This window comes from Hirundo rustica, chromosome Z, assembly GCF_015227805.2.
Source record: "Hirundo rustica isolate bHirRus1 chromosome Z, bHirRus1.pri.v3, whole genome shotgun sequence".
NCBI classification, from domain to species: domain Eukaryota; kingdom Metazoa; phylum Chordata; class Aves; order Passeriformes; family Hirundinidae; genus Hirundo; species Hirundo rustica.
The window spans coordinates 64,783,907-64,809,915 of record NC_053488.1 but is presented as its reverse complement, the minus strand read 5'-3'; the positions used below and the strand labels follow the sequence as shown (position 1 = coordinate 64,809,915).

Below are 26,009 nucleotides of genomic sequence, written 5' to 3'. Positions count from 1 at the left end.
AGGAAGTCTGGCTCAGTATTAACACTAAATGGTACAGCATATAAACTAAAGATCCTTTTGAATAGTTATTCCAAAATTATTATTCCAATCTACTGAAAAGAGTGTTTGACCTAAAACAACCCTTGTTTTTACAAGGCTGTGGCAGTTTTAGACCCGCTAGAGGAAACAGTGGCATAATTATAGCATGCAACTGGAATGACTGAGTGGGGAATTGGGACTCCTCAATGGAGCATTGAATTCATGACCCAGGAAGCTGCTTGCCTAAAAATGGTCAACTATCTCCATTTTCAAATACATTTGGCTGGTATCAGGGCAGACTCTAGACCCATAATGAGTGCAGCATCCCCAAGCTCTCCATAGCAAGTAAAAAATGCTATCTCAATGCTTCATAAATACCCTCCTTGATGATGACCTGCATCAGTTGAGTAGGTGCAGGCAGGGCTTGGTGCTCAAGGTGTCCCTAAGGCAGCCAGAACCATAACTGCACACAGAAGGAAGATCATGAAGCGTATGCTTCTCTTAAGCTTAGGCTTCTTCAGCTTGTGAACTATGTTCTAATGAAATGGCCACATCAGGGAAAAAAGCAATGCTACACAAAATGTCTTATTTAGCAGAGGTGATTTGAATACCAACTGTAGTAGAAGAGGAAGAACTTGGAGAGCAGAAGTAGTTTTGAGGGAAAGACAAAATATATGTAGGGCTGTAAGAACTGCTCTTTACCTCTCTGCAGAAAATTTCTTTCTGGATCTTCTGCTTGCAGCTTGAGGTCTTGCTAACAATTGCAGAGAGTTCTGTCCTTGAAGATTTCATTTATTTTTTGAGGATTTTGGGGAAAAAAATTTTGAAACAGCTGCCACTGTTAGGTGTATGAATAATTTTTCTATCCATCCTAGAGATGGAGGCTAACCTATACTGAGTTTCCCTCCATCAGATTTAAGAAATCCAGTACACAGCTTACAGCTTAATAACTCCTCTCTTACTGTCAACAATAGAAAGCAATATTATATACATACATACATACATATATACATATATACATATATACATGTATACACACACACACACATATATATATACACACACTTTAGCCCAAATAATATTTGACAACCACTGAAGTAGTGGTGTTTTCTGAGTAGTCAGAAAATTGACTGCTGTACAGTATAATTTTTGTTGAACAGTAGTGGCAAAACTGATGTGGAAGTGAAACAGTTTTTCTGAGGTTTAATATTTAACTGATTCTTCCCACCTGAATCTGGAAGAACTAAAAGAAAAAAAGAAAACGGAAAACGCAAAGGTCTGCAAAGGTCTAAAATCTGTGAGCACTGTGTGGTAAAGTTGCTGCAGAAAATACATTCCTGGAGCACAGTGCACATAAAGAGATGGAAGCATAAATGCAGGGAACAGGCTGCCTGCTCCTGCAGAAGCGAGTTCCTGCTCAGGAATAATAAATAATAAATTGATAAATCAAATGCTTTAAATAAAACTGGAACTACTGAGAGAAAATCTATTTCTCCAGCATGAAGGTGTTTTCCTTACTGTACCTATCTAAAGCTGTTTACTGAATACCCAGACTGCTAGTAAATGCAGTGAGGAGCTGGATTTCTGAGATTAAAATGTGTCTATTTGAAACAAGACAGTAGCAGTATTAAATTGCTCCTTCTCAGTATTAAAACATGAACTGTGTGCCCCATGCCATCAAATCAAGTACGTTCATCTTCTGTTTCGTAACACAGAAAAACCTTCAGCAGTAGCCTTTAATGTTTCATAAATGTTTCCTTACTGCAGTTATCCGCTACAGCATAACTGGTATTAAGGAAACTCAAGCTAACGCCCTGTATATTTGAATATATGTATATCTGTAAGGCCAAAGGCAGAAGTTTGTCAGGAAAAAAACATCCTATACCGGGGAATGCACACAGGTCTCTAAACAGCAGTGGGATGTGCTTTTAGTACATGCTGCAGGAATTTGGGGGTGATGCAACACATCACCCTAATGAAGCGGGATGCAGTTGCTGTGGTAGCTGAACTTCAGCAGTTACTGTGCCTTGCTGGGGGGCTGTTTTCTGCTTTGCAGAGCGGAGCTGTCAGGATGACTAGATGCCCCTGCTCCCATGCCAGTGTAAGCACAGCTAGGACAGCTACAGGGCTGCCAATGATGATTAAAACTGAGCCACCTGCCTGCACCAGTGTGCATTTTGGAAGGCGCTGGTGAGCAGGAGACACAGATCAGCTGTGGGGCTAGTAGAGTAGAGGCATGTAGGGCTTTGCGTCATGCTGTTCCTTCTGAAACAACTTGTCTGGTTTTAGCTGAAGATTTCCAGTGAGAATCACATGGTTTCTTCAGTCTGAGGTTGGATGCTGGGGAATAGCCAGAGAACACCCTTTCATCTGCATGAGGAATTGCTGTGTCCTACAGTATTTTTTATTTCTATCCTCTTTCCCATTCATATACATTCTTTTCCAGCTCCTTACTCTTTGTATCATTACCATTACACAAGGTGGACACAAAACTCTTTCCAGCAGAAGACCACAGCCTGGGCCTGTAAAAACTACACCTGAACTTCTGCCTCTCAACTAACATCAAACACTGATCACTACTTGTTGTTCACAAATCTTGACTTAGATTATTGTGCAGATATTATGGAGGAGAAAAGGCACTATCTGTGTTTAAAACCAGGACTCTGAAAGCACACTGCTCTTTACTGATTTAACTGTCTATAAATACACAAAGATCAATCACTGGCTTGTATCAGTGTGATAAAACCCATTCTAAATTATTTAATGAATAGGAAATGGCATAGACTTGTCTTTACTTTACAGGTCACAAAATGTTCATGTACTTGTCTTGAGGTAGCTGATGTGATCAAATATATTATGGAATAGATAAAAAATGGAAGGTTCAGATTTATAAAAAAAGTGCTGATGTTGGACAAATGAGTATCAAATGGTAATTGCTATTACCACAATCTGCAGAGAAAATTACAGGCATTTGAAATACACACATTACTGAGCACCTCATTCTTAACAAACATTTAAAAAGTGTAGTTAGTATCAATTACTTGCTCTTAAAATTACTGCCTTTGGCAAAGTCCAGCTTTGTGGGCGTAAGGACTATGCCAATTACTATTTTGCTAAAATATCAAATGTCACTGTAAATACCCTTTATTTGGCAGATTTGGGTTTATTCCACCCTGAGACAAACAATGATATTGTGGGACTGTGATCAGTCATCACATCACAACAGACAGGAAAATGGAAAAGTTCACAAAATCAAACAGACTGAGGCCACGCACTTGGATCTGACCCACAGATGAAAGGATGGTGTGCAGGATTTTTTACAAAATACCAGAGCTTTTTATTGTATTAAATATACTGTAATCAGAGCCAAAGGAAAGCCACAGAAGTTTCATGCAGCATCTGAAGATGCTTAGATCCTAGGTTTAGCTTTGCCAGCTAAATGGTAAGAAGGATTAAGGGGAAATTCTCACTTCTCAGGAATGCTCCAGTCCCAGGTAACAGCTCCCATCCCTTCAATTACAATCCCTCCCATGGCAGAAATTGTAACTAGAATCCAAGGGTTAGAAAACCAGCCACACAAGTATTTGCTGATATAAGGGAATATCACACACACACTTTTTTTTTAATATGAAATGGCATTGGCACACACTATGACAATGTCAACTGCAGCAACATGCACTTGGAATCACCATGCAAGAAGAAACGAAAATAAACAAGCACTTGAAAAGTACCTCAGAAGTAACCTTGCTAGACAGTAATTTACAGGTGTACTGGTAGAAAGGGAAAAGACCAGCATTAGTACATTGAACAAGCATGTTACAACTAGGAAACAAGAATTACAGAAATCCCAAGAACTGGCACATTCCAGAGTGTAAGACTTCAAGCAACTTAGTGTCATAAAAAATAAAAAGGGAAGATTAGCTAGTTTGGCGTTATTTTAATGACGTTGCTTGGCCAGTCTTAGTCTTGTTTACCATCAGTGCTTGACCCATTTCCTTGCTGCTGCTTTTTCTCTTTCACTCAATTGCTGCAACACATCTCCTGGAAGAAACCGCCCCTCTCCTGAGCAGCAAAGTTCTTCCAAGATGTGCTTCATTTGCCCTCTCTTTCTGAAAGGCATAACCCACAAGCCTTGACCAGAGAGGCCACATTTTAGCCACTAAAGCCACCCAAGGCAGACAGGAAACAGAAGGTGGTGATGCCTGAAGCAGAGACTACAGAGGGTAAAAGTCCTACTGAAACCATCCTCCTGTCTTTTGTAATGTCTTATGCAGGGCAAAAACAAATCTCTACACATCAGAACTGGCGGTGTGCTCAGCATGAGAGGGAGTCCCTGTGGACATGAAACCTTCCCACAAATCTCTCCATTCTGGAGACCATGGCTGCTGTGCCAGGCACCCTGACTGCTCCCAGTACTTGAGGAAGTCTCTGGTTCTCCTCACTCACAAAGAGCAATGCTGAGCCACATTCAGCTCTCAAGACATAATACCCCAAGTAGCAGCTGCCGGTCTGGTTGTCAGTTATGCTCCTTCTCCCACTGTATTTAATGCATTTTTAAAAATAGTGCAGTGATTTGCTATTTTGTTTCTTTAGTTCCAGAAGTCCTTTTGCCTGAGAACACTGTTCAAATGCTCTCTGCTGACAAATTTATGCTATTTGTTTTTTAAATAATAGCTGATTAGCCCAGACTGTAAGATATTCACTCAAACTGACAGTGGTACAAGTGCAGCACCTCTTATAAAAATTATCTTTCACTTGTCAATGGCAGAGTTGTTTACCAAAGGAGAGTGGAAAAAGCCAGGGAAAAGAAACAAAACACTCCTGCTGATCTCAGTAGTTCTCCCTGGGCTCTGCAGGACACAGACCTCTAACAGGATTTTGGGTGGGCAGCAGCAAATAAATCTTGTTTGGCTTTATGCAGTGGGCTTACAGAAGAGGAGAATGACTTTGGTGTGCACTGGGACTTAGCAAATTCACTGAAGCCTTGAAAATTCATGATGGAAAAGGATCTATCCCACAGGTTGTCTGAGTGGCACCAATGCTCTGGCAGTGCATATTTGGACGGTCAGTGCCTGGGCAGTTTTAGCAGCAGTGGAGAGCTTGAGATGGCATCCAGAGCAGAGCTCTGTGGTCAGACACTGCCCAGACCACTGCCCAGCACTCTGGTCAGGACATTATTTCAAACTGTAGCAGAGATCAGGCAACTGTGACCAGTCTGCTTTCCAGGGAGCACCTGTGCAGCTCTGCAAGCACTTGAAGAAGAACTGTACTTAAGTAAATGAAGAGGATCTAAGGTTTCAGCCACAAGCCACCACTTCATGGGCTGGGCATGTCACCTTCAGTCTTCACAGGGGTAGAGGAAGAGCACAGAGTGAGTACAAGCTGGGTGCCACCCCATTAACAGAGGAATGTAGAAGAGAATTTTTGAGAGAATCAGAAGAGATGTAGATTTGTAAAGCTGAATGCAAACAAAATAACTTAGTGCCTTACATTGTGTTTATTCCAGAACAAATTTGGGACAAAATGAAAAAAGAATATGATAAAAGATTCACTTGAAAATTAAGAGCAAAAAAAGCACCTTAGATCAAAAAACAGCCAAAGAAAAACATGGAGTTAGATCAGATGTCATTCTTATGTCTTTTTATTTTGTTTGCCTTCAGCTGCTCTGAAGTTTCCAGCCACCAGGCTGACGGTCTCAGTGTGGGACTCCAGTTTGCACAGTGGATGTTTTATACCCATCTTTTTTTAATGGTCCTCTAAGCTTCTGCAAAGGTCATGAGAGTTGCTCTGCAATTCACTAAGCACCTTCAGGGAGAGATGCTCTGGGGAGACGCCAGGAAACAACACTCACCAGAGCAGGTGCGGCCACCCTGTTTCACTGTGTGCTTTGGGGAGGGAGAGGAAATCAGAGAACGGCTCCTTCCTAAGATGTGGCCCCAAGATGCCACTGCCAGAATGAGACATGCTCCTGTGCACAAGCTGGCATTCTATCTGCTGTAGAAGTCTGATGGACAATGGAACCTTGTTTTTCAGTGGCTTCAGTAGAATAGGGGCCCAGAAAGTTTCTGGTGTGCACTGGAAACAAATCTATCTGCGTTTTTAGCTAGCCAACAAAAGTGCAACAGGAACCCACCAACATCTTCTGCCTTTATTCCCTTTTGTTACTGTGCAATATTCACAAGCAGTGATTAAAAGCTGCCAGACTAGTGCAGTATTTGTGCTACAAACCTTCACTTATATCTATACCCCTAATGAGAACCTGCCTTTAATGAACATTACTAGAAAGCAGTTTATTGGAACGTCCTTGGCAGTAGGGTCACTGCTCAGACATCTTTGGGAAATGTCTGGAGGACTCAGGGTGCTTCAGAAAACAATGTGTCCATTTAAGGAGTTTGACACTGAACTTGTATCTTACTTTCTTCTGCATTCAAGGCATAGTAAAAATGACTATGAATAAGAAACAACTCATGCTCTCTTAGGAAACAAGAGATTTTCCTGAATTTTGATTCTTTCAGTTACAAAATCCTTAGCTCTTCTTATTAGTGTCTCTAACAAAGAACATCTTAATTCTGATAAACTCTACTACTGCTTGTGTGGAAGAAAGGAAACAAATCCAGCAACAACATGCTGGCTGTTGAAGGATCCAGGTTAACTTCTGAGACACACCAAGTCTAGTTCCACAATGGGTGGTTTCTGGGGAAGTTATCAACTTACAGTGAAGACTGAGCACACTTGGACTGGACTTTGGGGTATGTCTACAAACACAATTGTGAATACATGCTTGATCCACAAATTTCAAAGTGTCACTGAAATAACCCATCAGAGGGTCTTGGTGATGTGTGAATTAACAGAATCTGCCAATTACAGGGCAGCTACCCACTGCTCTTATTATCAGTTAACATAAATAACTAAAATGAAATATAGTATGAGTTGCCTTTAATATTTGCAGTGACTTGCTCCTCCTCTTCACTGGCCTGCATCCTTCCATTTTGAACACCTCTCCCTTACAATGGGTTAAAATCCTTACCCGCTCTTGCAAGCTGATCTGAGCAGATTCTGATAAGCTTTTCTGAGCCTGTTGGTTTTTGCAAGTCATAGTCTCTATCACAGAGCAAAATGGGAGAGGGAGAACCGCACTTACCGCGCTGTCGTCCATCCTTTCTCGTCTCTTGGTTTTGTGTGTTTCATAATCCTCCATGAGGGTCTGCATCAGGTTCTTGGGTCGCTGGGCTCCTGCTGAATCTTCCAGTGGAGGGTCCAACTGTGAAGCAGGGCCTTCTGTGGTGGGGGATGGAGGAGGCTTGATCTTCTCTATCTTCCCTGCAATTACATGAAAAAAATTGACCATTTCTAAGCTGAGGACTCACAAATTGTTTATCAAAGATGACACCTGGAGAAGCATTTTCAGCAGGTTTTGAATGAAGAAACAGTTTGGAATTAAGTCTATGATACAATCTGGTAAATCAGGATGGTCATGGACTTTAAAAAAACCTCTCCCTCTTCCTGTAAACCACTACACAAAAACACTACAAAATCTATTTACAAAACCACCATTTACAAAAGTACCTGCTTGAAATACCCCTGTTTCCTCCTACAGGATACACTTCTGTGATTAGGAAACGTTTGTAAAATTCTCGAAAACCACAAGACGATTTTTTTCTTGCTCAGCCAATGCAACAGGCAGGGACCACGCACGAGACATCCAAAGAAGGCGTCTTGTTAAACACACCTGCCTTCTCTTTTTCCAGTGTTTTTTATATGATTTTGTTGCAAGAAAGGCTTTGGATCAATCCCCGGTGCTGCTTTTCCCTGCAGCTGTTTCCTGCAGGTTTCACAGACCACTCCTGTGGCAGAGCAGAATCAGGTCTCTGGCCTATAAACTCTTGGTTCAGATACAGCCTTTTGAGTTTCCTCCTGCTAGAAGGAATGCCAGAGAGAACTCATTTTTCCCACTGGCTGAGCCCATTGCACCCCATGGAAGGTCACTGTTTTGAGCACAGTGACCCCAAAGGCAGGTAAAAGGCACACCAGAACAAGAGACTGCTGCTATAAGCTGCAGGAGAATTCCCAAGTGGACAATCCATGCTTCTTGGGGAGGGCCAGCCTGCCTTTCTCATCACCTGGCACTTGGGGTGAACCACCCACCATGTTCTGCTGGGAAGAATGAAGACGACAGTGCCAAGTCATGAGAATGATTATGTGGATGGTCTCAGCTGTGACAGGAGAAAGAAATGCTGAACCAAAATATCTTTTCCTTTTCCATGGGACCATCATAAACTCTTTAAAATAAGACACTTCAATGAATGTAAAAAAAATACCATAAAAAGAGAAAAATCCTCACTGCAAACCCCTAAAAATAAATGAAATAATCAGAAGGATCATGCTGATTTTCAGGAAACTTGTTGCTGAAACAAATGAAAATTCTAGCTGGTCCTTCAAAAAGCTAAAAGCATCATGACAGTTGCAGCCACTAGAGAGCAGTCTTGAAATCTTCTGTAAGAATCAACAGGATTTATTCTTGCAAGAAGTGAGCCAACACTGCAGAGGTATTTTTACAAGAACTCGCCTTGCCAGGCTTTTTAAATTTCTGATCAGTGTTGAAAAATCCAGCATGATTACTTTTTCATTACAGGCTTAATTTAAGCTGGGCAGTGCATTTATGAAGATGGGAACCCATCCTCTTTATATTACCCTACCAGAGACTGGAGTGAGACTTTCTACGGGCCCAGGTTCTTCTCTGGGTTGCATCAGGACAGACTCCGCAGATAAACAGGAGTTACGCTGCCAAAGCAGAGGCCAACAGTAGGTTCTGAGCTGCCCAGCTGTACCCATGCGTGACAGCTTAGACACAGCAGGAGAGACTTGAAACTACTGACACCCTGCCAACTAGCCCCAGTAGGTAAAAAAGAGGGGTAAAAGTGAAAGCCCTGAGTAGGGGGCAGATATCTTGCTGTATTACTTTGTTCTTACAGTAGTAATTGCCTTGAATGGATCTACAAAATGGAGGAAGAATGAAGCTTCTCAGATGTCTGCCCAACTTGTACCTTCTCCGGGGATACAGACACACCACAGGATGCCCAAATCTATGGACAAGCCTAATGTCTGAAAAGAGATCCTTCCATTCCCCTTCTCCCAGAAAACAATCCAAACTGTAGGTTTTGGAGATTTTAATTTAAGAAAGGGGTTATCTTGAAGCAGGACTGTTCGTCCTGGATGAAAGGCACATCAATTTTCATAATCACAGAATCAAAAAAACATTAATGTCGGAAAAGACCTTCAAAATCATTGACTCCTTGCATGCATATATATATATATATAAAGTAAGTATACAATACATGTACACATATTATACATATGTGTATTTATATGATGACTATAACATCCCAAATCTACATATACACATTGACTTTTTACTTAGGGATACCGCTGAAATTTTTTAAGACATCTGCATGAAAATTTTTCAAAATAAGACATTTCAGCAGCACAATCTGTTTTCAGAAACCAGTCTGTGCTGGAGTCAGGGGATTGCTGAATTATATATAAAAAAAGATCCCTCTAGTAAGATAGAGCCTCATTACCACACCAGGTGAAACCTGGGCTTCTTTGTTCTTCTTGAGCACCAGGTGAGGAATGCAAATATGCAAAATCACAAACAAGCAAACAGTAAATAAAGAACCTCTCAAAGATTCTCTCACTTCATAGACATTCTCCACCAGAGAGGGAGTAAGAAAGCAAAGGGCAAGTGAGCTGGGTTAGTATGTTGTTAAGGCACTCCTGGAAGTATTCTGGGAATGACTGATGAGCACTCCAGAGGAATCCTCAGAGAAAACTGCTGACTTTCTCTTTTTTCACACCAGTGCCTATAAAGGGGTAAGGAAACATCATCTTCCATAAACATTTCTGCTCTAGCCTTTATCAAAATTCTGATTTTAAAAGGAAATTCATGCTTATCTATTGTATCTGATCCAGATTCTGTACATGCATACAGGGCATTAAAAATTTTGCCAATGACCACAAAATACCTTGCCCCAAAGTTTCTGCTTCTCTTTCCATCACACAAAAAATATCCTCAGGCTATGGCTGAACCTGAGAAGCTTCCTAAACATAGGTCTTTATTAGAGAAAAATTGCAGTGGAAAATTGTTTTGAGGCTGAAGTGGTTTCTCTGACAGAGGCTTGAGCTCCACACCTACCACTCAGGGTAAGAAAGTAGACAGAAGAGAGAAAAGGACAACACACACACATCCTTCAGAGTTATCTACAGTTTAGAGGTATTTGACTGCTTGCATCTCTAAGCAGCAACTTCCCCACTAGGCTTATGCCACCCACTGAAATTCTCTCGTTAAGTTCATCAGCTGAGGGCAACAGAGAATGAGCATGGTGGGCAGTTCTCCTTGATGCTTGTGCAAGTGTTTGAGTGAATGCATATGAGCACAACATGCCTTCTGCCTCACCTGGAAATACTTTGGTGACAAGCACCAAAAAGGCAGATGTGGCAGCTTCCCAAAGTATCTCTCAGGCATGGCTTCTTCTGATAGGTACCCCATCCCTCATCATGACAGCAGACATTGACAAAGAGTTTGGCTCCAAATGAAAAGCCTTCACTCAGCCAAGACCTCTCCTGTAATGATTTTCACACCTCCTTTTGAGGAACAGGATTACTCAGAGCCAGGCACCGTAGGAACTTAGATACAAGTCCTTCATAGTTAAAGCTACCCCTAACAAAAGGGGTAACAAAAATAATGGGAATTACATCACCATGCTTACACTGGATTCCTCTCATGTCACACTTCCATCATCCTGCTCAAATAAACTGTCAGACAGCCCCACATGCTCTGCCTGGAAGAGATGCTGTACCACCTGCACGCTGCTGAAGGAAACCACTGCCTTGCTGTGCTGCTCATATCACGCCAAGTGCAGCAGGAGCTGCAGCAAAACAACCAGCAAAACAACACAAGAAATGTTCAAATTTAAACAGGGCTCAACAAATATTTTGGGATCCATGTTGACTATCCATACAGCAATACTCTGGCACCTTTTTGACCTTTTTGGTATTCCTTGAGTTTTCTCATGCAGGAAACCCCAATTTTTGGTTTTTTTTATTTTTTTTTTTTAAATTTTTTTTGGGGGGGGGGGAGGTGGAGGGGCAGGTGTGGTGCAGGGCAAAATGCACATAGCTTCTTCATCTTCACCTTTCTAGGAGTGCCCTGGAGAAGGTCTTCTCCAGTGTACACATTCCACTGAAATTACTCTGTGTCTCAAGTCATCGATCTGAGATGGGTTAAAAGATTGCTTCAAAGCATCAACAAACAATTTTAAAGGATAATTGTTAGCAGTCCCGAAATTTATTATTAAGAGACCTTTTGGATTGTGTTGGGTGATTGTCAGACAAATGGAGTGTTACTATCAGTTTTATGAAAGCTGCAAAGCTGCAGTGTCAGGGTGAGTAAAACCAGCCCATTTGCTTCCGAAAGTAACTAGCAGTTACAGCACAAATCCACCTAAATGAATTGTGTTAATCTGCCACACTTGAGTTAAAGTGCAGTTCACTGCAGTCCCTTTTTGTGTTTGTCTTCCTATTACCTATGTAAGTATCCACCTGGTTCAAAGAAATGAAGGGCAGCAATATGGTAATAAATAATCAGGGAACACCAGGAGTCCTAGTAAAGCTACTCTGCCCAGACCACCACCTAAAACCAGCCTGATTGTTAGGCCATTGATAATTAAGTTTATTATTATGCCTTCTCAAAAGAGTGAGTACGCACTTCTACACTTAACGATTAGAAACAAATTTTTCAAATTTATACTTGACTCCCTAATCCCTTTCTGCTGAGGTATCTTGATGTTAGTGCCAATTCTTTTCTTTGGAAAAGGCAATTTGCTGACAGAAATACCTGTTTCTTCTTTATTATCATCAGTGTTAGAATTACTATTATTTTTCTTTGTGAAATGTTGTGAAAGATATACATACTACAGTACCAGACATGTTCTATAGCATATTTCTTACTGGGCCCAACAGAAGCAGGTTTCCTTTTCTGCTCTGTATGTCACCTCTGCTCTGTCATTCCTCATAGAATGATGTTTATGCCTCTGCTAAATTACATTTTGCCTTTTCCCACAAATACTGAAAAGATCCTGTAACTATTAAAAGGGAGGTTGCTGCAATCTTGCAAGGGATTACACGGCATTCCTCCACCCTATTTCTAAGGATGTCTTCAGGTGTTAATGGCAATACAGCTGGCTAAAGGGACAGCAAGGAAGAGATGAACTGAGGTTTACACATTTCCCAATGCTAAGGGTGCTGAGCTGACATCCTGCAGCTGAGAGCTATGCTCAGCACATCTGCTGTTCAGAAAGCACCAAAAGTAGAACTAAGAACTTTGGCAATGTTCTTTGTGGCTTTTTGCTCGATGATATTCTTAAACACTCCCACATACTCATATTTCCCTAGAAATCATTACTTTGCTTTGTCACTGGCTGCAAATTGCAGCAGCTTGAGTGGCTAGGAGATTCCAATTGGCTAAGAGATTCCAATTTTCTTTTTTAAACATATGGCAGTTGGACATTTAAAGGAAACTGCCTGGAATGATTCATTATAAACAGAAGTTTATAATTTTCTCTAGAATGTAATTTACAGCAAACATTTTTACAGACAAAGTAAATGCCTTGTTGTGTAGAAAAAGCAGTACACTGTTTTCTCAGAAGCTCTGTTAAAACAAGCATTAGTGTCAGCAGCCCATCCAACACCACTTCTGAGTAAAATACAATCATTATTGGCCCCATTTTGAGCACTTTCAGTTACAGATGACGCTGCTTTTGAACATAGTCATGAGCACATCTTTACAAAACAAGTCCTCCTAACTGATGTCTGTGGTACTCTGTATCTCACATCTCGTCAGATATTTCTCAGAACACCTCAGATTAGAGAGGATCCTTATGGGAAAATGCTGTACTAGAGGAGTTATAACAATAGCACTTCAAAGAAAAGACTGGTGTATTTGCTACATTTTTTTCAAATGATACATGTTAAGATCATCCTCTTTGCAGAAGAAACAAAACTAAGTATTCACTGTTTATGTGCTCCATAAAACTCCAAGTTCACAATCTTATTGAGTAAAGGGCTAAATCTACATCATATTCAAGCTTACCATGACTTTCAAAAGAAAATGAATACCACTGGCTTGAATTTACACCAGTGGAAATACAGACAGCATTTAAGTACTCTTGGTAAAATGAATACTTTTTCATAATGACCACTGTTAATAAACCTTATAGGAACTTGCAAAGCATATGCAGGTATATGCTACACAGAAATAACGGTGTGCGTTTCAATAATGGTTTGCATTTCAATAATGGTGTGGCGTTTTTTTAATTTGTGTTTTTTCTGTATTATATTTAGAAGGCATCAGTGCTTGACATTATTTCTTGAGAAGAAGGGGGAGAGAGATATACTGTAACTGCTGTGAATCTCTGCAAAAGAACCCAGAAACTGATTCCACTGAATCTATTCAACATTTTGTTTGTTTAATTCAGTATGCCTGTTTAATTTAGCAGTGAATAACACCAGCTAAAATACACGGCAACTCATTGCTCTCGATAGCATTTTACAAGACAAAGCTCATTAAGACCAAGACCTCAAAACAGAAAGCAAAATGCACAGAAAAAGAAATCTGATTCATACCCCAAAATCTGCACATCTCCACTACTTTTGTGCTTCCCTAATCATGTGCAAGAGAACAGGAAGCCTATTAAGGGAGGCCTTGGATGTTTGTCTTTCAAAAAGCCACACAGCTGTAAAAACTGCTGCTGTGCTTCGTTGAAATGATCCTAAATTTCAGTGGGTGGTCTGAGCAGCACAGCCATGGACATGTCAGCTACAATGTGGCAGCGGGTGAATAGAGAAAGGAGTTTAGTAAGGACGATCACAAGCTCTGCACTGTATTTGTGAAAAACTAGAACCTTCCACAGGTGTGCTCTCACAGCCAGAAAACTAAGTTGTCCCATGCAGTTTCCAGGCAGATGAAGTCATCTGCCCTCACACCCCCTGCAAAACAATGTTTTCATTAAAAAATAACATAAAACTAAACCATCCTGACCCTTCAGTCACATTTCACTTCCGTTCTGATACTTTGGGCTCTTACCTGGTGCAGTTTTGTAAGACACGGTTCTGATGGGCATGGGTGGTGCACTCTTTGTAACAGGGTTTGGTGCCATTTGCAGACCCTGCCGCTGCCTCTTCAGCTCCTCTTCCCGTTCCTGAGCAGCTCTGATCTCTTCTTCTATCATTGACAAAGTCCGCTGTTTTCTTGACCGTAACTTGAAAGGGCCCACGGTCACTTCAGGCTCCTGTGTGGCCAGGATGGAGGCGGTGCTACGAAGTTCTGCTGCCTCTGAATACTTGCTGAAATAGCTGACTTCATGCCTGTTTTCCTCCGCAAGGAATGGCTGGCTGGCTGAATACATCGGTGACTGATGCAAACTCTTCCCTTCCCTGAGTCCTGAGTCTTCCTCTTTTGAAGTCTTTGGTATGGTGTCCCTTTTTTCTTGAACTGGTGAGGACACCTGGGGTGGCTCAAACATTGGGTTCTGATGCTCCTCTGAGGGTGGAGCTGGCCCAGTGCTGGCTGGCTGCTCTTTGGCTGAGACCTCTTTCTCTGCTGGTATTTCTTCTTCCCTAGGGTTTCCTTTATCCACCTGCTCAGCTATGGCTTGTTGGATGGCATTTTGAACCAGCAGGCCAGCGTGGTACTCCAGCTGGTCGTCCATCAGCATGGAGTCTGCCAAGGCAGAGGAAGGTAAATCACAGCCTGGGTCACTGAAAGACTTGGAGATGCCTTCAGCCCTGCACTCTGCCAGAGTTTCAGCCTGCGGGGTCTGTGGCAGAGAGAAATCTGCTAGAGAACTCTCCTGCAGGGCACTCATGGTCTCATTGGAGGCACCGCTGTCACTTATGTTATCCATGCTGAAGTCATTGGAAAGGGTCTCCAACACGGTGGTATCCTGAGACCTGACAGACAAGTCATCCAAACCAGAGTCAAGCTCCTCTGGAGGTGAAGAGGTGCTGCCTGACTTTGGTAAATGATCTAGAATTCCCTGTCCATCATCCTTCACCATTGTGAAGACCGCCTTTGCACTCATGAATTCTCCATCCTCCGCCCACAGTTTTGAGGCTGGTCCCGCTCTGGGGCTATCAATGCAAGGTAACTCCCTTGTTGTGTCAGCTGTGGTAGCCTGAGCGCTTTTGTCACCTTCTGAGCTACAGAAGACTTTCTGTGCTTTGACAGCTGTGGCATTGTTACCCTCAAGCTGTCCAGTTTGCCCGCACACTGAAATGGGTCTCGTCACAGAAGGCATCGGCCTGTCCACATGCGGAGAATTGAGGCTTTTGTAGAAGGGTTTGATGGAGAACATTTTGGGTGTTCCTGACCGCCTCGGAGGGGCCTGACCCTGTGATGGACCTGAATGCTCCATCAGTTGGAACTGCTTCCTGGCAGCTGAGAAGTCAATTTGCTCTGTGACAATATCTTCTTTCTTGATATTGACTGGCTCTGGGGATACAAAGGAGCAGCTGACCTGTTTGGGGGATGTTGGTGTTGCACCTTGCTGCTGCCTCTCCTTGCGCTCCTTGTACTTCTTGTGAGACTCCAGATGCTCTTCACCCAGTTGATCCTCCAGGGCCTTCTCCTGAGGGGGGTTCCACCATTTGGCAGCAATGTTGGGATTTTTCTTGACAGCCTGGCTTTTAATGAGCTCCCTTCTTTCTTTTTCAAGTTCCATCATTTCTTCTGATGGTCTCACTCTGCGGACTCTGTATTTTTCCTTCTCTTCTTCATCTTCAAAGAGCTTTGAGGGCTTTTTGTCTTCATGGAAGGCTCGCAGCTCAAACTTTGCCTCTTTCTTAAGGGTTGTAAGAGTTGCTTCTCCATCCTTAGAGGATCTTCTAGAACTGTTTGAAGAGGTGGGACTTCCTGGCACCTTCAGACTCTCCCTAGTGTCTTCTTTCAGTCCACCCAAGGAATGGCCATTAGACTGCAGGTTCTCATCTGTTATACTAGCTTCACATGGCTCGGTCTCCAAGGTTGCCTGCTTGTCTGCTACATTTTCTTCCCTTTCACTGGATACTGACTCTTTATTGACATTAGCAGATGCTCCTGAACCATCCATAATGGAGACTGCACTTGGCTCGGGGGAGGATGTCCCATTAAATGTACTGTCTGCAGCAGAATCGCAACAATTTGCCTCCAGCACTTCATCTAGGTATCTGATCTCTTTAGCAACGTCACTGTCCAGAGATTCATGCCTGTCCCTAAGTCCATTTCGGCTGGAAGCAGGGGAAAAGAAGTGGGTTGGATTGTCTGTGGGATGTGGTGAAGCCACTGTGGTGATGCTTTTGTGTTCAGAAACTGGAACTTCAATTTCCATTTTCTCTTCCTTTGTAGCAAGCACAGTAGCTGGCTCCAAGAAATTGGCACAGTTTTGGTCTCTGTTTTTTTTTAACCTGATGTCATCCTCGGAGATTCTGGAAGATTTCTAAAATGAAAGAGAGTGAAAATATGAAGTCTTAAAAAATGGACACCTAATTTTTTGCAGAGCAAACACCACCTGGAAAACAAATCTCAGCACTTTTTAAAGTTGAGATTAAATCATTCCTTCAGAGCATGGGAAAGCAAGAGAAGCCATTAACACAAAAAATAGGAAGTTACCTTACTATATGCTGGGAAAGGTACTAAATCAAAAACAAACTTTCATTTAAGAATCTCCCACTTGCTTACCATCCTCACTTGGTTATTATTTCATGCCTATGTCTTGGTCTGTGACTAGGAATAAGCTTTGAATTTCCAGGTTAACAGTAACTTGGCAGCTTAGATTGCTCAAAGATTTGTACATGCAGTACACATCACCCATCATCTTGGCACTCTAAAAATGCTTTCCACACCTAAAGGAAATCTCATAATGCTTTTACTGATGAAAAGTATTACTGTGCATTGCAGAAACAGATGCCAATGTGCCAAAAGAGTTGGTGATTCACACCAAGTTAGGAAAAATGATGTGGCAACAATAGATAATGTTCAATTCTCAGTGGCTCAGTCCTGGTCATCAAACACGGAGTAGAATTATACAGTGCTGGAAAGATATGGGGTCTTTCTCCATCCCCCATGGAAACCTACACACGAATGCAGTTGGGAGAGAGGAAGCATCTGCAACTCCCATAGCATGAAGAACACCACAAGGAGCATGACAGGAACCACAGTCATGGTATCTCTTTCTCACTTCTTTGATCTGTAGAGGAGATGTACTGGATACATGTTTCTCCCTGATGTGTTACTTCTGGTCACAAGGAGATTATTGAAGGAAGTACTATTTACGCTCCTATAAAGGCAGATTTTACTGGTCAAGCAGCTTAATGAACTTCCTGAGAGTAAAGTCTGAAGAAACTTCTGATTAAGTTGGTAACACATCAATTAACTTCTCAATAATTCTATACTGCTAAAAGGCAAAACCAATCCAAAACACCAAAGACAAAGAGGACATGTTAAAAATGGTTCTTCAAAAAGCACTTGCTAACTTCCTAAATCATGAAAACCAGAAGTGATACATTATTCACTTTGACTTGCCTTTTAAAACAGAAAGGTGGTATCTGAGGTCTGTCTTGCTTTCCGTATGTGCTTCTATGTGTGAGACACTGACTTTGAAAGCAAACGGCATTGATCAAACCCTGTGAACTCAGTGGCTAGCAACAGGAGCACCATTGTCTGGTAGTCACTTCTACCTTGCTGTCCCTTATCCAGCATGCTATTAACATACACCACAGCAGAAGATGATCAACAAGGAGCACAATGGTACTTACCAGTGACCTGAACAATCACATTGTTGCTGGATTTATATAGGTAGTGAAATGCATTTGACACACCTTAAGGAATTACAGCCAGTCACCCAGGAGAGCTCCTTCTAAAAACACTCTGAAGAGCTTTCTGTCTAATGATGTAGTCGTACACAGTTGAAAACAATGTGGGCTTCAGCCATTAGATATTTTCTTCCTAACTGTGCTTAAATATTGGAAAAAAATCTTTAAAAGCAAACAACCTGCTTTTGTCTATATATCTTCCTTGACAAACTTCAGTGGGTTTACTTGCTTCACTTCTTCATTTCCTGTTGAACTTAGAAATATTCCAGCTGAAGTTTATAGCAGTTCTTTTCTTAAAGCATATTGTATTTTTCATAATTTAAATATCTAAATGTGGACAGTTTCTTTTTCAGTCCTGTTAATGATATACTCAAGAAATCAGATGCTCTGCAAACAAATACAGAGTAGGCATAAAAAGTGCTTACTTTTTATAATAGGCAGAGATTTAATGAAAGGATCATCGATAAAGGCTTCTTATAACCTGAAAAAGCAAGTATTGCTCTTGCTGGCAGAGCTCCATGTACACAACAGGCAATCAGGTGACAGGATTTAAGACTGCAATACTTTTTTGATATTTGGGGTTACATCTTCCCTGCTTGACTTCCTGGTGCAAAAAGGAGTATGTTGGCACCTAGAGTAATCTGTGCCATGTGCAGTACTGACAGCCATCCCCTTTCACACAAACCATGGATATGCAATTATGCCCCCACAAATATTTGCTTCTAATCAGACAGATCAAAGCCACTACCAACACTGGTAGCTAACTACATCCTCTGTTGCTACAAAAATGTATCTTGAACAGACATAGAAAATCAGTTAATGAAGTTGTGTTCTCCTGCCACTGAAACACATCTCACTGCAGAGACAAACCAGAGACAAAAGGCCCCTTGTTCCTGTGCTTCTTGTACCTGCACACCACGGAGCTGGAAACATACTTGACTGTCCTAGAGACCGCATTCACTAAAGCATGTCTATTTCCACCACTGCTCTAATGTGTGAACCGCTCCACTTCACATCATATTTGGATATTCAGGTTTGGTAACAGAACTATAGATGCAGTTTCTTGCCTAAATCTCTTTCCAAGTAAGAGCCCATCCTCTCACCATAGCTGCAATCCATAACTCTTAATTACGGCACATGCATGTAACAGTCTAATCAGGGTGTGCATTTATGACAGCATGTAATTCTGGAAGTGCCTGTGTCTATGCAATTAGTGTGGGACCTGCAATTAGGTAGCAAAACAGACAATTATGCAGTAAAACCTATGAGGAAACACTGCTTCTTATTGGAGAAGTCTTTCTGTGTTAGGGATTAGTAACTGAGCATGCAGAAGGACTCCCAGCACGACAGAGAAGCGAGTCAGGATTGCTAGGAGAGAACAAAATCACGTTTAATAAAACCACCCATTCTTTTCCCTCAAAATATTCTGGCAGAATCTGGGGACAGATCTGTGAATTCACGGCAATGATGATTACACTCCAGACATGAGAGGAGCAGAAATCAATCTACTGATGAACTACCTGAAGAAGAGAACCAAGACAGCTAAGGACAGAAGTAGATGGCAAAACAAAGCTTTCCAAGACAGTTCAGGCCACAGCAGCCACCCAGGATAACTGACTGGGTGGGGGAAATGGCACATGTTGGGATGCGCCACCATGGGTGGGAGGAGGTTTGGAGGAGGGGGGCAGTGGAATACACACAGACTCCATGCCTCAGCTGTTTGGCAGAAGGAGGGGAGCTTTCCAGGGGGCTGCTTTTGCTCCTCCTCAACAAGCCTGTACCAGCAGCTTTGTATTTGCTGCCTGCAGGGAGAAGGCTTCTCAAAGCTTGCACCATTACAAAGAGCTGTGAACAGGAAAAGGGCTGCATTCAAACCTAATCGTAGTCAGCCATACCACATTCACAATGATGCCCTTAAACTACTCATCTGGACCCAGATTTTCCAGAAGTTGCTGTTACACTTACACAATCCCTGAATGTGTGTTCATGTGTGTCTAAGTCAAGAGGCAACAGGGTAATTATGTCATTTCTACAATGCTGCTCACACTACAGTTATTAGCAGCTTAGAAAATTATTAGCATATTTTCTCTTTGGCTGAATTCTTCATCTACAAAAGTGTAAGTGTTTGGGCAATCAGCTCTTTTAGAAGGAAAAAAATGTGGGTGTGCTACTATAAAGACCCAACAAAAGTGCTGCCAGTGCCTTCCTTTGTTTGATGCAACAAAAAATGCCTATGGAAACAAGTGGGAGGAAATCCTTCTGAGTCAGATCAACATTCTTCTGAAGCTCCAGTGGCAGTGGTGGGAAGGGAAAGGATTAAACAACTAAGAAGTTTCACGGTTTAAGAAAATCTGAAAGTTTCCTCATTGTGGGCCTCTACAATCACTCCAGCCAAGTCTCAAGATAGCTTTTGATATTGTTGAGTCTTCTGGCTTCGTTAGCACTGTCAGCCTTCCATTTCTTCAGCTTCCTTATTCTTTTGGAGATGTCCTGTACTTCATTTGCTCCTTCTCCCCTGCTTCAGTGCTGAATCAGTGTTCTGTTCAACCATTTCCACTCTTCTCTTCAATCTACTGGGCCCACCATACATCAAGCAGTTTTAGTAGTAAAACCTCATTTGCAGACAGTTTACTGGCTAATCCATACCTCCTTGCTGATGTCAGTCATCTTCTCTCTCTTTACCTACTGTCCTGGCCTGACTTTCTGATTGTCTTATTTGCAATTAAGAAAGAAGCAAATGATGGATTTGTTAGGAGATTGACTCTGGAAAACTTTCAAGAGAGCAGCTGCCTTCATTCACCTCAGCCTTTCAAAGAACACAGTCAACCACCCGTGTAACAGATGGAGCCAGTCCCAAACACTGCAAAGACACAAAAGTCAACTGAATTTCTGTGGTTCCAGACAGACACTCTGTCCAGAGACAGCAGAGGTATCGCTCCATGCTTGCTAGTGACAGTAAGTAATTTCTTTAAAAAGACAGTAGGACCCAAAACGTTGCATTTCTTAGTGAATCAGAAAAGCCACAGTTGTAAAAGGTGATAGCATCCATCCCTCACAGCTCATGTTCCCTACCACACAACAGGTGTTCAAACAGGTGCCCCCACCCCACCCCATCCCAGGTGGCAACGACAGCCCAAACCACTGTGGCAGCTCCTATCTCACATTGGCTCCTGCATTCCCTCCCTCCCTTAGCAGGGCCTCATAGCTCCATTCACAATCATACTTGCACACAAAAAGCAAAACCTGGCCTGTTCCTCTTACAGTGCATTACACAGTGTCTTCAATACAAAGACTGAAACACTATCTGGTTGCTAAAATGTGTTAGTGTTGAGTGTCACAATGACACTCTCTGCAAGCAGCTCTCCACGCTCTTCTGTGACTTTTCTGAGCTAGCCAGACAGTACAATATTTTGTGAAATCCTGGTTTGTTTCCTAAACACTTCAGAAATCACAAACACAACAAAAATCAATGCAACTTCATACTACCTTCCCCTAGGAAGCAGTGAAGTGCTCTTTTGGAATACAGACAGTAGTAAGAGATGTGGGGATACAGTGTTAAGGAAAGTGCTTACTTGGAGAGCTTGCCGCGTGACATTTTTAATGTGGTTTTCCTATTTCCTTTTTTCAATGTTTTAGCAAAGAAGTTGTGATTGCATCCATCCAGCAAACATGTGAAAGGCTTTGCAATATTCTTTTCATTCTATCTGAGCCACAGGCTTCAGTTTCTGATCTTCTTTTGCTGATGTAATAAATTAAAGAGAGATAAAAATGGCCTAAGAATTATGACTACTTTAATGATAAAACATATACTGTGTGACAGGATATTTTAATGATGAGGACACATTCACTTGATACTGTATTTTTCTATATGTACCTCTGTAGCTCCAGTATTTTTTGTGCCCTCAATAATAAATAGGTGATTTTTTTTCCTGTGTAAGCCAGGATCCAAATTTGCAATAAACCTTACTATTTCCTACTAATTCGAAGGTACATAAATTGAATAGGTATGCTATTGCTAGGAAACCAGATGATCTTGGACACCAGTTATTTTCTCTTGGTTCCTAAGCACACAGATTTGGTCTCTCCACGAAAAATTTGCAACCCTAACAACTACATTTCAACTAGTGCTACAGCAACAAGAAAATCAAGTATCTTCTTTCTCTAACGCTTCTGCAGCTGTTGTAAAAAAGCAACAATAAAAGGCTGAGTTCTTTTAAAAAATACCTTAATTCCTGCAAAGAACTGTAACTGCACCAAGCACCTGTGTGAACAAAGTGATTTATACAGAAATTAATATTTAGGGACAAAAGGCAGCTAACTGCTGAGTGAAAAGAAATACCACCTCTGATAAAGAAAAAACTATGCAGAGTTTATTAGAGTCCAGTGGTTACACAGCTGGTAACACGTATATTCAAGTGGTGTAGACACAGATACTACGCTGTGTGGGGCTGGTTAGCTCTGCTATGAAAGCTCTGTTCAGTTTTACATAATCAAGATGCAAATCTGAAATTACAAGAAACTGTGATCAAACTCTCATTAAGAAAGTGCAGCACTGTTTGGTATGGCCAAACACTCCACACTCACACCCCATTTTCAATCAGTTGCCCATAGGGAGAAGCAGGAGCTTAAGGAACCCAAGAGATCAGTAAATTAGTGATGATTTCAGGTACCAGAACCTGCAGTCAAAGGCCATTCTCCTGTTCTCTGCACTGTTGGCTTCTTGTAATGTAGGTCAACCTGAAAGTGCAACTCAATTAGAGTAGTAAATGTATGCAAAAGAACACATTTCATCCAGAAAAATGTGTTTTTATCTTCACTCTCATCAATTCCCACTTCTGATGCTCCTTTCACTTGCAAAATTATTTCTACCTCAAATTAAAATGCACCAGTAAGTATTATTATTTATCATGCTGCTTCATTCAGCTCCCTAGGACAGAAAGGACAGCACATCCTATGTGCAGGCATGGGAAACAAACCAATGCCACTGAAGGACACCACTGAACTCAAGGTCAATACAAACCATGTTAAGAATGTTAACCAAGAGCACCACCACAAATGGTTAGTACTTTTTAACCTTTACACATTTTTCCTAAGGCTTATTTTTCCATGGCTTTTCTCCAAATTCTGCATTTGCTGAAACAAGATTGAATTCCAGCAGCTGGGATACTTGATTTAAAGAGGTTGTGGTGCTAAGTCACTTAAATTGGTTAAGTATGATCTTGTGAGGCAGCCTCCAGTGCTGCCTAAGGAAGCTCGATGGTCTGATGGAGAAACAAAGAGCATCCCATCCAACTAACACATAATGAATATGGCACAGTTAGAAAACTGTCCACACCTGGCAGGCAATTCAATGCATGATAAAATCCTTAAGGAACAGAATGGGAATTTCCTCTTTACAACTGAAGGTCACAGATCCTGTACCATTGCATTTATGGCATCCACTTGGGCAGGGCTCCCCACTCGGCTGGTGCCGGTGGAGCCAAGCTAAGGGCTTGGCTGCTAAGTAGCACACTCTCACACTTAGCCTCTGGTTTGATGTTAAATGAAAGAGGAGAAATCACAGCTTAATGAGGAAAGAGAAACGTTTAGCTTAACAGAGAGCCCAATACTGAGTTGAGCAGAACACAACTTCTGAATGTATGCAGGAAAAATCAGTTTCACAAAACGCTGCAGTTGAAATCTGCCCTGCACATGTCGAGGATGGAACAATTGCTCTGATAAAGCATGATCTAATCCCAGAGGGGAGGGGAAAGGACACTAAACTAAGCCTTGTTCTTAATACTCTCTAACCCATCTAGATACTATCAGCACAAGGAAAGAGTGACCTTTACGGTTGGTTGATTACTTACATGAGAAAGAATAGAGAGTAGGGGAAAATTCCTTAGTAAATCACATTATATAAATGAAGAGGGGGGAAATATGATGGTGGTCCAAGAATATAACTGAAGTCTCTGCCATCAGCTGTGTTACACACACAAGTGGCAAGAGAAGCCACTTCCAACAAGAGGGGCACATCACGTGATTTAATTTTCTGGATGGTACATGTAGAAAAATCCCCCTTCAAAGATACACATCAACAAAATTAAACTTGCTATCAGTAAATGAATACAATGTAGCCAGAATGTTGGACTTTGGCACACCATTTCAATAAATATCCAGCAAATATGTAATACATAACAGAAAGTCAGACTACAGAGTCTACAAAACAGTTCTGCTAGTGAGAGGCCAAATGTGTACAGTCTGTAAGAAAGAGGATGTTGCTAAATTCTTCACATGCCATTGCTGTCCCTAGGCTATAAATATGACGTACCATGTGAGTTTAGGGTTGTGAACAGTAAGCAACTTCATCTATGCTTTGCTCGTAACAAAAACTATCCATTTCAGTCATCTCACTATCTCCTGCAGGAGAATATTTCATTGAAAGTGAGACTTGCTGCTGAGGGTTAGGTTTCTTTCTTTAGTTCATTCTTACTTATCCAATTTGTTCCAAGAAACACTGACTACTGGGTACGATTGGGTACTTAAGAAAACAAACAAGTGGCCAGGCTCAGGGGAAGAAGGGCATCTGGTTGCACTTCTCTCAGCTGGAGGAGTTTTCTCTCTGGAGGGGCAGAGATACCCATCATGTGAATGGGGCCGGTGGGGGAGATGGGGCTGGGGCAGGAGCTGGCTCTCTCTCTCACTCTTGGCTTCAGAGGTGGACGGGCAGAGCTGCTGCTTGGGAGAGAGAATTCCCTGCTACCACCAGAGCCCAGCCCAGAGCTGCTTTTTCTGCCGTGGGGTGAGCCTCTGTAGGAGCAGCTGCCGAACTGGGACCTCATTAACACCCATCTCACTAGAAGAGGGACCTGTCCCCATCTGCTCTGGCGCCTGGGATCTTGGGCTCATGGCTCCCTGCCCTGCTCAGAGCTGGGCCTCTGCTGCCCCGCCCCCGCTGCTTCTTCAGCACTGCTCCGAGCTTTCGCTGCACTGTAGCCCCACAGCCCCTGCCTGCCGAGACATCCTGCCGTCCCAGCTTGGTGCTCCTCAGAGTCCTGCAGGGACACCGGGATCGGCTGCCCCAGGGGGTTTGTGAAGCAAAGCCTCTCCTCCGTCCCTCCCCGTGCGGGCCGAGCCGCCACCGCCGCGCGCTCCCTCAGCCCGCGCCGCAGCGCCCCCTGCAGCCACGGGCAATCACCGCACGCGCCCGGCCCGCCGGGAGCCAGCAGCGCCCCTGGCGGCCGTGAGCGGAACTGCACCGAGGGGAAAGCGCCCCTGGCGGCCGAGCAGGGCTCACCGGGCTCCTGGCGCCGCTTGCTGCCAGCACCGGAGGCGGTGTTGGTTGTTGGCTTTATTATACGTACTAATAAGGAACTGTTATTCCTAGGATCATTTCTTTGCCTGGGAGCCCCTTAATTTCAAAATTGTAATAGCTCACAGGGAAGGGGGTTACATTTTCCATTCCAAGGGAGGCTCCTGCCTTCCCTAGCAGACATCTCTCTTCTGAACCAAGACTCTTGCATAGGATTTTTTTTTAAATTCCTTATTTGGGAGAAGGCAGTTGAGAAATCCCTGGGACATCTCCTTTCAGCACCTATCATTTCTGTCCCTCTGGCCCTGCTCCCCTCCCCTCTTCCAAGCAAAAAGTCATCACTCCTTCTTTTCCTGCTGAAAAGGCACTGATTAAAATGACCTACAGCATGTCTGGACTACATTAGGATATTATTTGATTAAGCCATTCATTGCTTGCTCTTTTGGCATGTGACAAATTAAGATGATGATGGACAGAAATAGTAGTAATTGAACAGCCTATTCCAGACCAAACTGCTCTGCTTTAAAATTCCTTCAGATTGCCCAGTCCTGCAGTTGTGGGTTCTTTCTCACCTAATTACAGAAAATTTAAATTAACAGTGGTTAATTAATTTAATGTTGGCAAGATCACTAAGGCCAACTAAACTGTTACATTAAGAGTTGCTGTATTTCTCAGACAATTTGCTAATTGATAGGGAATACTTGCTTGGAGCTATTCTGATCAGTCATAAAAAGGCTCAAGCAGCAGGCAGCACCTTGCATTTCTGTAGAAACACAAGACACATTCCAGACCAAAC

The 26,009-nt window shown here is 42.4% G+C and overlaps 1 protein-coding gene across 10 annotated transcripts in view; it reads right to left on the bottom strand.

The window, feature by feature from the left end:
* Positions 1-26,009, bottom strand: part of PALM2AKAP2 (PALM2 and AKAP2 fusion) — a 275,120-nt gene that overhangs the window by 5,843 nt on the left and 243,268 nt on the right. For 8 of the 10 annotated variants that reach the window (XM_040091332.1, XM_040091334.2, XM_040091337.2 and 5 more), the window contains 3 exons: positions 14,159-16,547; positions 7,160-7,338; positions 3,750-3,788 (listed from right to left, as the gene is read on the bottom strand). In XM_040091332.1, the coding sequence (XP_039947266.1) occupies positions 3,750-3,788; positions 7,160-7,338; positions 14,159-16,547 (2,607 nt within the window). The remainder of the gene's footprint in view (positions 1-3,749; positions 3,789-7,159; positions 7,339-14,158; positions 16,548-26,009) is intronic. The other 2 variants (XM_040091333.1, XM_040091338.1) reach the window with 1 other exon arrangement.